The sequence below is a fragment of the Dendrobium catenatum genome, unplaced genomic scaffold, assembly GCF_001605985.2.
Source record: "Dendrobium catenatum unplaced genomic scaffold, ASM160598v2 fragScaff_scaffold_621, whole genome shotgun sequence".
NCBI classification, from domain to species: Eukaryota; Viridiplantae; Streptophyta; class Magnoliopsida; order Asparagales; family Orchidaceae; genus Dendrobium; species Dendrobium catenatum.
Genome location: NW_021319083.1, coordinates 22,626,549 through 22,638,424, shown reverse-complemented (window position 1 = coordinate 22,638,424; position 11,876 = coordinate 22,626,549). Strand labels below are relative to the sequence as shown.

General features: G+C 34.4%; 1 protein-coding gene across 1 annotated transcript; it reads right to left on the bottom strand.

The window, feature by feature from the left end:
• Window positions 1-7,455: 7,455 nt before the first annotated feature.
• LOC110092374 (terpene synthase 10-like) lies at window positions 7,456-11,298 on the bottom strand. Its single transcript, XM_028695059.1, has 7 exons — window positions 10,992-11,298; window positions 10,655-10,919; window positions 9,510-9,900; window positions 8,765-8,989; window positions 8,448-8,586; window positions 8,096-8,341; window positions 7,456-7,994 (listed from the first exon to the last, which is right to left on the bottom strand). The coding sequence occupies exons 1-7, from the start codon at window positions 11,238-11,240 to the stop codon at window positions 7,644-7,646; spliced, it is 1,866 nt and encodes a 621-aa protein (XP_028550892.1). The 5' UTR covers window positions 11,241-11,298; the 3' UTR covers window positions 7,456-7,643.
• Window positions 11,299-11,876: the final 578 nt, after the last annotated feature.

Here is an 11,876-nt window from a genome sequence, read left to right as displayed (position 1 = left end):
ATTACAAAAATTTGATATCTATAAGAGGATGATTAAAATTCAATAACTGAGTTAAATATTGATAGAAGTCAGACAATGCTGGCGGCGATTGCTGGCAGCAGTCAGCGACGATGATAGCTTGGAAAATACAAGAGAATTCTTTATTTCTCTTAGCTCTTGAATCTCCCTCCTTTTTTTTATTTCTCTTAGCTCTTCAATTATATGTGGTGAATTAGATGACTTCATTATTAAATTTTATATTAAAATAAATTTTGTAAATAATTTAATTAAATATTTATTATTAGTTGTCACTTTTTAAACTATTATATAAATCTATATGGATGAATATAATTATGCCTAAAATTTGATTGTTTAAAGAGATTATAATATCAATTATTTTGACAATAGTATTCAATGACTAACAAAGCGCATAAAAGTCAAGGAACATGTCTTTAAAAATATTCACGTTCCATTAACAAATATCAAAAGACTATATTATCTTATTTAAATTTAAACATTTATAAAGCTTTCATACTAACGACCTCCATCAACTACCAAATATGATATTTCAACCTTAGTTGCCCGACTATGATAAATCTAACCTTCGTCGATAGTCAACCATCATCGCTCAATTATGATTCTTCAAATCTCCGTTGGTCGACGACTACAATCCTCCAACCATCATCACCCAACTATCATCGTTCGGATCACTGTCGCTCGATGAAGGTCATCTTACCATCATTTGAGATAATTATTTTATATCTTTATAGCCAAATCGAGCAACTTTATGAAATGAATACAACGTGCCAAAGTTCAGTCAATTTAGGGATAATTAAGCCACTTTATTACCGAGTAAATGTTTCCATGATCCAAGAAATCAATATGGACTGTATCATAGAGCATTTAAGATTCCAGCTAAATATATCAAAATGGCCCTCTTAAAAAGCTTATAAAAATAGAGAGAGAGAGCCTCATTCGCTACATAGAGGGTGTTTAAGAGTTAAGAGAGAAAGAGAGCTCCTTTGCATTTTCTAGCTCTCGTCACCCCCGATAGCCACCACCAGTTGCCTCTACCGATGACGATCATCAACTCTAGCCGACAACCTCCACCAACAATCATCGCCATCGTCTATAGACTTCTGCCAAGATTTAATCGTACTATCATGCTTCAATTCCCTGCTTTTGGACACCAGATTTTCTAAATTCCATACAATAGAGAAATCAAACATTTTATTTTCCAATAATCCTCTCTTATTCAACTATAAGAAAGGAAAGATTATTGTGTCTCATGATATATAGTATATTTTTCAACTTGGTCATTTATCGTTATTTTTTACCTTTTTAGAGTTTTCCATTTGAATTTTTTTTTATCTTAGGTAACTTTTATTTATGTGTGCAGAATTTTTGTCTAAAATTAAGACATAAAATACCAACTTTACCCAAGCAAAATTCCTAACACGCAAGAAAATTAATTAATTTCATTAATTCTAATTACTTTGATTATATAACAACGATAAAATATAATTATCATTATTTAAGCTTAGTTAATATTTAATTAGTTTAATAAAAAGTTAAGAAATAATTACTTTTTCTTATTTGTTAAATTAATTGTGTTCTGTTAGGTGACCGACCAAATTGCATTGCGTTCTATTAGATGACATCGCCATTCTTTTTTCTCGGAGTAGGACAAGAGCCCAAATTGCATTGCGTTCTATTATATATAGGAGTGTCAATTTCGGGTCACGGGACGGGTTCGGGTCGAACCCGAAATTGACTCGGGTTCAAACAGGTCATAAATTTGAACCCGGACCGGACCCGGGTAGGTAAACGGGTCGGAAATTCGAACCCGGACCCGACCCGGCAGGTTGCCGGGTTGACCCGACTCGGCAACCAGGAAGGAGAATAGCGCGGACCCGGGCGCGGTCGAGAGCGGACGATGCTCGGGCTGGCAAGCGCGGCGAGTTCGCGGGCGCACTGGAGCTGGAGCGTGGGCGGGTGCGCCGGGCAGGTGCGCTGGGACGCCGGGACGGGGGAGGGTGTGCTTAGGGGTGCGCACCAGGTGCGCTGCAGCGCGGCCACTGCGTTGGCACAGACTCATGCGCGGGCAACTGCGCGGGGCAGCCTCGAGCTGGCGGCTGACTGCGGGCAAGTCCACGGGCAGCGCGGGAAAATTCAAATTAAACGTGTTTTTGGGTTGACCCGGCAACCCGAACCTAACCCATTTTTTCAAACGGGTTGAATATGTGAACCCGAACCCGACCCGTTTTTCAAACGGGTCGGGTCCAACCGGATTTTCGGGTCGGATTTCATGTCATGTCAAATATTGACACCCCTATATATATATATATATATATATATATATATATATATATATTATATATATATATATATATATGCCAAAATTTTGATTGTTTCCAGAGATTTTAATATCAATTATTTCGACAAAAGCATTCAATAACAACAACATGTTTAAAAATCAAAAGTAGCGCACCTTTAAAATATTCACATTTAATTGACAAAATATCAAAAGACAGATTATCTTATTTAAATTTAACCATTTATAAAACGTGCATACAAACGACCTACATCAATTACCAAATACTATGTTCCAACCTTAGTTGCCCGACTTCGATTCTTCTAACCTTTGTCGATTGTCATTCCATCATCGCTCGATATGATTATTCTAATCTTTGTTGGTCGACAACTACAGTCCTCCTAACGATCATCACCCAACTACCATCCTTCGGATCATTGTTGCCTGATGAAGGCCGTCTGGCCATCATTGACCAAGTACATTCTTCTGACCTCCAACATCTGCCAACGACGATCCTTCCAAACAACATTATCAAACTAAGGTCGTCCGACCACTATCAATTAACTACGATTCTTCGATGACTATCCAACATATAATCTCTTAATTATTGTCACTTGGCTAAACCAATGCTACGGAGTTCATTCCTTGCCATGCTAATCAAGCCATCCTACACATGCATCACTTATATATGATGTCAACATCAACTCTGACTCCCTACTTTAGCATTGTGATTTGTATTGAATTCACCACATAGCTCTTTTGACTTCAACCAAAAATAATTCTATGTTCTTATCAATGCCTTCGCTTGAGGAGTGCATCATTTGCAATCAATAACAAACAATAGTAGAATCACTTAATTCCTATAGTTCTCTTAGCCTTCGCAAATTATTTGCAATGTTAAATTGCTCTTGATGCATGGGGCGTTGTAAGGCTTCATTTGGGACAGTTTCTTCCTATTTCTTAAAATAACTTTCTAATACAAAAATTAAATTTTTTTGTTAAATTTTATTTTAAGAAACAGTAAAAAAACCGTCTCAAATGAAACCTAAAACTCATGCAAAACATTTAAACCATACACATTCTAAAAAGAATTATCCTGCTCATCACCTAAATCAACACCCACCATATCACCTTGAACCACGCCAACCGAATCAATGGCACGAATAATATTAAGACCATCATGGTCATGAGAAATAGAAACATCGGCCACAGTCCCCTCCATGACTGGAGGAGCAGCACCCAGATTTGGAAATAAGATCATGCAACCATCCTTCAAATGACCCAAATTTTTGTAATGAAAGCAATATGATAAAAAATCTTCCATTTCTACCAATTGAATGTAGAGCTGTCAATTCGGGTCAATCCGTCGGGTTCGGGTCAACCCGTCGGGTTCGGGTCGAACCCGACCCGACCCAAATTTAAACGAGTCAACCCGAACCCGACCCATTTTTGCAAACGGGTCAGACCTTCCAACCCGGATCCGACCCAAGCGGGTTATGGGTTGACCCGACACGACCCGCTGACCCGAACAATTCTCATTTTTCTTGTCTTCCGCGAGTTGCCGAGTTAAGCCGACCCGAGTAAACCCGACCCGGCAACCCGATAATTGGTTTAATATATATATATGTATTTAATATATGTATATATATTTATTATTATTATATATTAATATATATATATAATATATATTATATATAATATTTATATTATTATATATTATGTATATATAATATATTATATATATTATTAATATATATATTATTATTTATATATATTTATATATAGTATATAATTTATATTTTATATGTATATATATATAATATATATGATATATTATTGATTATTATTTAAATATAATATATAATATATATTTATTATATATATATATTTGTTGCTCCTTAAAGGGAAAAATGCATACAACCATACATAAGTAACATAATTTAACTGAAAATCTTAAATAATAAATACATAAATTGTTACAAACTTTACAATAAATAGAAGATTACAAGTACTGATTGACAAATTAACTAAAAGTCTAAAAGTGTCCATTTACTAAAATACAATATTACAATTTACAAGTTACAATAAAATACAAGATTATAAAATAGAAATACAATTAACAAATTAACTAAAAGTCTAAAATGTCAAAGTCTTCAAAGCTGGTGCCTGCGTAGTGGCGAGCTCCTTTTTGTCTTACTCTTTCACCCTTTACCTTTACATAATTTAACCTGCAAGGCTGCAAAAGAAATAGTATTTGTAGAAGCATTGTCTAAAGTGATGCTAAAAAGCTTGCTATCAAGTTTCCATTCAACCAAAAATTGATGAAGTTTCTCGAATAATGCAAGTCCATCATGTGGAGATGGCATGAAAGCAAAATTTATCACTTTTTTCTGCAACCTCCAGTTATTATTAACAAAATGTGCACTCAAGCAAATAAGACCATCTGTGTTGATGGAAGTCCATAGATCAGAAGTTAAAGATACTCTACCCTTACAACTACGTAGAAGGGCTTCGATTTGAATTTTTTCCTTATTAAACATCTTCTTGCAATCATTTCTAGCTGTATTTCTAGAAATAAACTGTAAATCATGCCGTAAGTAATAAAGTAATGTTCTTAAACCTTCCCACTCCACACAATGAAATGGTAAATCATGCTTGACTATACATGCAGTAAATAAGCAACGAAATTCTTCATAATCAAATTTATTTGCAATCATCGACATAGAAGTGCTTGAGTTACTTTGAAGTATAAGTTGACCAATATCTTGAGACTTTTTCTTACAGATTTGCAAGTGGCGTCTTAAATTTCCTGTACCATGTTTACTATCACATAAGTATGTTACACCACATTTCTTACATTTGCAATGATGTTTGCCACCATCTTCAAGTGGCAACATTTCAAAATGACCTCATACCGTAGATGTCAACTTCCTCTTCTTTCTATGAACACTTCCCTCAGTTGGAATGGGATTGTTCAACTCATCACTATCACATTCCACTTCATTATCAGCAGGAGCATGCACATGTTCATTATGCTCAGAAGGATTACTCGCAACAATTATATTAGAATCCTGCATCTAAACATAAAATTGTACTCATAACATCAACAACATGCATTAACAACTCATATGATTTCATCAACAACAAGAACATGCATCAACAACTCATCACATTTCATAATATTCCATAATAACAGTTAGCAATTAGCATCAATAACAACCCATTCTCCATATTCCAATATTCCATAATAACATGAATACAGTTAATCAGTTATACAGCATTACAGGCTTACAACAACAGCAAGTCAGCAACCCGACAACTCCAAGAGGCCCAAGCGATCAAGCCGTAATCTCAACAGCAAGTCGTAATCTCAACAGCAAGAAAATTGGAAAACTGTAATAGTAAATCACTAAACGACACTCTAACTAACAGTATAACAGAAGGAAGAAGAAAAACTTATAAGAATAAAATGTGCAGCATACTACAGAAAAGTCGGCCATGGCACATACAGTTATACACTTATACTCATAACTCACAAGGAAGAAGAAGAACTTATAAGAATAAAATGTACAGCATACTCCAGAAAACCCATCAGGCCATCACAGTTTCGCTTTCGCACGACTAATGACTAACGCCGACCAAATTAGGGCAAATTGAAAGAGCAAATCCTCCCAAAAAAAAAAGAAATCTAAAATAGAAATCGAAACAACCGACCACCATCAAACCAACAATTCAAATAATTAAGAGTTATTCAAGATATTACCAACCATTGCAAGTCGCAACTAAGAAATGGAGAAAGGAAGAGGATTCAAGGAAGAATTCCGAAGCCAGATGTTTGAGAACTCAGAAGATCATAAGAGGATATCAAGAAACCTCCATCAGCACCTCCACGATTCGTCGATTCCACGACTCCACCCCAAAGCCAGAGCGTGAGAGCGAGGAGAAAGAGAAACCAATAAATGAAACCCTAGAACCCTCTCGAACAGGCGAACTCGCGGGCTCGGCCAGTCGGCCGCAGATTTTATTAAAACGAGTAAACGACTAAACGAGTGCTTAGCGGGTTATTCGGGTTGACGGGTTGACCCGAACCCGACCCGAATATATAATCAGGTCAAATCCTTAAACCTGTACCTGACCCGTTTCTTTCACGGGTTGACCCGAACCGGATTTTTTGGGTTGAGTTCGGGTCGGGTTAGCGGGTCGTGTCAGGAATTGACAGCTCTAATTAAATGTAACCCTAGACACGAAACCAAGCTAGACTTGAGAAGTGCATCATTTAGTAACATCTAATTCAACAAGTATGCGAGCTATAGAAGGTCTAGAACCATTAGTTATTGCATTACTCATTATCAAAGGTCTACCATACATCAACCACAATCCATGAAGTATGAGGGGGGAGAGAGAAATAATGAGGGCGCAAACTGGGGAAAGCAACCAAAATGGGAATTATAAGAGACTCCACATTTATATCAAAATGGGGAATCCACTTAAAATGCTTCATGAAGCAATTGCTAATGAAGTAGGAGCGGTGAGAAAAAAATCCTATAGTAATCTAAGTAATTAACTAGTAAATTAAAGGGTTCAATACAGTAACCAAAAAATCACCAAAAAGCTTTAGGTTAGAGAAGAATTTGTGAATCATATCAAGAGGCGGGCGTCAGCTCGAAAACTTCCCCACTAAAGCAAACTCGAAGGGCGCTGCAAATGAAAACATTTCCTCCTTCGAAAACAACAATGCAAACAAACCATGATTAAAAGACACTTTGAGCGAAGGAAAGTCTGGTGAAGCCATCTAACTCGACAAAACATCTCTAAAAACCTAGATTTAAGCTTCCCATCCAAAAAAACCTAGGATCTCTTAAGCAATTCACAACCATATGGAAGAAAATTGCAAAAAATCAAATGGGATTACGAGAGGAAATTTACCCAACTGAAGCAGTAGCAAGGAGTGGAAACCCTAGACATCACGTTTTGATATTGATTACCAATATCACTAAATCCACCACAATAAATGTTGCTAGCTATTGACGTCAAATATAAATTCATGAGTGTACATTAAAAAAAACATTTTTCAAACTTTCAATTCACGTCCACCACAATAAAAAATAACATTAATGGCTATTAAATGAATTTTCTTCTTCATAAAATTTTTAGATAAATAATTTTATATCTAGACTTTTAAACTTTATTCACCCACTTAAGTGTGTATGTAATCTCTAGTCACCAAGATACAAAACACAATATCTCATTCTACAAGTTCAATCTTTGAAAATAACTATCACATATTTAGAAATTTATTACATTCTCAACCAAATATAGTATATTTATAAGATTATTTATTACTTTTAGTTCAATTTTCTTGTACAAATAAGTTACCAATACAATTGACTACACCTTGTTTGAATGTAATGGGCTCAATGAGAAGTGAGATGATATTTTCCTTCATTTCCTCTACATTAAGCTCGCCAATATTCCCATCATTTGACTGCAAATACATGAGGTGACCCGCTCGTGGTATGTTTATTGCAACCGTTTTGAATGTTTCATCATATATTGAGCCCTTTATCCATTCTCTATTCAATTCTTTCCAGTTTTTATTTATAATATTCCTTATACACTCCTGTGCCACCAATTCTGAAACATGATTCTCTTTCATGTAACATTGGATGGATTTTGAAACATCTCCTCTTTGGAGCTCACCCTACATGCATAAAAAAAAAAACAGATTTTTCTTCATCATCATTAATAAAACATTTAATAAATTACATGTTTTGTTGATTTTCAATTTGGAAATGCAAATACCTTTGATGTTCCTAAATCATTGTAAAGCCGAAAAATAATAGAAGATTGGCGAACAATGGTCGGATAAAAGTCAAAGCTTTCTAGTGATAATTTTGTCAAATTCTCACTTAGGCAATGTGATATAACTGAGAGTAAAGGGGTTGAAACTGAAATCCATGCATTATCTAAATATTCTTCAAATGTAGGGCAATATCCAGTGTGACACCATCTTGCCTCCACCATGTATGCTTTGCACAAATCTAGCCACTGAAACAAAAAAACATATTTTCAAGCATTTTAGGCGACATTATAACTTCAATATATATATATATATATATATATCAAGTCTATTTAGAAGTTGCAAGAACTTCACCGCTCTTTTAAGATTTGGGAGGACATCCAACCCTTTCTCTTCCTTTATTTTGCTAGCAAGACTATTTACCATGTTAAATAGTCCTTCAAGGCATATTTTCATGTATTCAGGAAGTGATTTGATTGAAGCAAACTCCCACCTATGAAATCAATTGAAGATTTATATGCAACACAATTTTTCCTTTAAGTAAAATAATTAATTGTATGCATCGTCAGTGTTTACCTAAGTTGATTAGTATATTAAATAATAATTATATACTCAATAAATAATAAACATATAGATTAATGCTTGTAATTCCAAAAAAAAAATTTATGTACCTATCAACGGCATTAGTAAAGAGTTGAAGCTCATCCAACAAACCGTAGATGTCATAGATATCGTCTATAACATTTATGAAGCATAATGCTTTTGCAAGTTCTTTTCTGTATGTTGAGAACTGAGGTTCAACAGCCATACCAACAGCTAGAAAGTAGCTCTCCACTGGCCAATCTCTTGCAAAATTTAACTTACTATCGAATACATTACTTACTTCTGCCCACCACCTAAAACAGCATAACAACATATCAATGTGTGCTTCTCAAAATATTAATGTTCTTTGACAATGTAAAGCTTGATTTTTTTCATTTCAAAAAATAATAATATCAAGCTATATATGTTATAGCTATTAAAGTTCTTACACAAGTTGTCATATTAATATTATCAAATATGATTTAAATTTATAGTAGAAATATATAATAGCTAATATTATAACTAATTTTTTTATAACTAATTTTTTATTTTTTGAGGATATTCTTGTTAGCAATTCTTTTATTACTCTCTTGCATTGATGATATATAAGCATGTTTGTACTTGTATCATGCTTTAACTAAGTAAATTAAGATGTAGCCATTTATAATTTCTAATATGATATAATCTATAGGAATTATAAGTTTAATATATTCCTTCAATTATTTGAATATATTCTCTTACCTTTATATAGATATATTTATACTAGCATTATATATAATTCAGTCAAACTAAGATTTAGCTAGTCGATCTTTTATGATTTCTAACAATACGTACTTTGAAATCTCCTTGAGCTCCCTCTTGTAAATGCTTTGAGTCATGTTGAACTCCAATTGACCTAATTCGAGCACAATTGAGTCCACATTAATCTCTTTGATGTGACGAGAATGCTCGATGAACATTTGAGACTGAAACTTTGGAATTCTATGGTGCAAAGGAAGCTCCAAGGCCATAGCTATGTGTTGTGCAAGCAATGGATTTGTTGAAGAATTTGATCTCATAAAATCATTTAGATGTTTTAGAGCAAATTCCTTAGCATCATCTATTTCTTCTTCTCCATCCATAGCAAGAAATGAAGCCTCATAGAGGCTTAACATTCCTTTGATATTATCAAATACAGAAGGCTTGAAGCACCCGCTCTCATATTTGTAGCTTTTAACCAATAAATCTATACATAAGTACAATAAAATGCAATTAATTAATAAATTAGATATCATAAGAAAATTAAATACAAATGCAATCATGCCAAGGCAATGAATTAAAACAAAAATTAAAGCATATATAGGTTGTTACCTTCTATAGAATTATCTTTATTTTGTTTCATTTTGTAATTAGGTAGGGGTCTTTGACTCCTAGATTTTTTTTTTTTTTTTGTCATATTCATTGTAGCTCTTCGAGCAATAGTGACTTATAGATCCATTTAAGATCTTATAACCGCTTTTTTATTATTAACGCGCCCCAAAAAATAGAAATTTTTTTTATAAATAATACAATGAAATTTAAAAGGCACGCGCAAAAAAAACTATTTGATACTATAACTAACTATTAAATATTCATAAGTAAAATCATAATTGAAAAAAGTATGAGATGAAATTTTTGTAGGAGATTTTCATGCATAACGAGTTAAATAGTGAAGTATGTCGATAGATTTAAGGCTCAAGTCCTGTTGACCCGGACCCGAAGCGGGTCGGGTTTGGGTTCGAAAAACTAATCCATTTGCAAAAACGGGTCGGGTTGAATAGTGCGAGGTCAGTTTCGGATTCGACCCGAACCCGACTCGTGATGCCATATATATATATACCATTTCATGAATGATAAACAAGACGACATATCAGTATACCTGAAATGTAGAGATGATTGCAAGCAGTAGGTGATATATGATAAATTATTGAAAATTAGTTTTGTTTACTACAGTTGATTACCTTTGGAGATCTCAAAACCGTGCTGCCTTGAAAGCCTAAAATACAAGGCCATTGCATAAACGTCGCCATTGAATTCCATTCTTACCTTTTCTTCTGAATATTTCATCAAATTTAACAAATATTTGATTTCCTCTTCAAAATGATAAGCCAACCCAAGCTTTTGCAATGAATCAAAAAGCTTCAGCTGATCAGCAAAACTCTTCTCCTTAATAAGACGCTTAACATCCTCCTTCAGCTTCTCTCTTCTCTTTTCATGCACATCTCCCTGCGTAGAAACATTTGATATATAATAGAAACAAGAAGAAAAAGATATCTGAACAATATTAATGTATATTACAGTGAAAGAAGTTGTATTCAGAGACTGTATTTGACTGTCATTCCATGAGCTCGGCTGATAATTTGTTGTTCTTCGAAGGGAAGTGGAAGAGTTCGAAGCAACAGAGTAACACTTATGGCGAAGGCGAAGGTATGGAATTGATGAGAAAGACTGGGCGTTGTGCTGTATTTTTAATGGCAGGAAGAAGCCATAATTATGTACAAAATCAGTAGAAAGATAAAGATTTGAAGAAGTAGGGAGGCAGTTCATTCTTCTTATTAAAGAATACAGAGGGGGAAATCAAGGAGGAATTCAAATGAAAGCTGGATTAATTGAAGAAGGCCTAATGAAGCTATCTCATAATTTATAGCACAGCTGCTTGTTACAAAGGGACTCTCTCTTTTGTTTTTTTGCTTTAAGCAAGAGCAATTTCTATTTGAGTTTCTTTTTAGGTTTCGTTTGGAACAGCTTTTTTATTACTTTTTAAAATAACTTTTTAGTTAAAAATTTTTAACTAAAACACCATTTTAAAAAGCATTAGAAAAGCTGTCCCAAAACGAACCCTTAATTTGTCATTTCCTGAACGCTAAAAGCATTTTGCATGCGTTTACTTCAGGTACCATGTAGGAACCATATACAAACAGGAAGTCTACGAAGAGAAAATGGATCAATTATTACATCCGGTTTCCGAATGCGTTTAGAGACCAATAACTACGCGCCACGTCACCTAAAACTCAGTATTTTGGACTCGGTATTGCTCAGTATACATTCGGACCGTTCGGTTTTTGACCGGATGTAATAATTTCTCGAGAAAATGACACTGAGAAAGGTAAAGGCAGTCACCACATATGGCGCACGGAACATATGGATATATACAAAGGCTAAAACATCACTCCAACAGAGGTT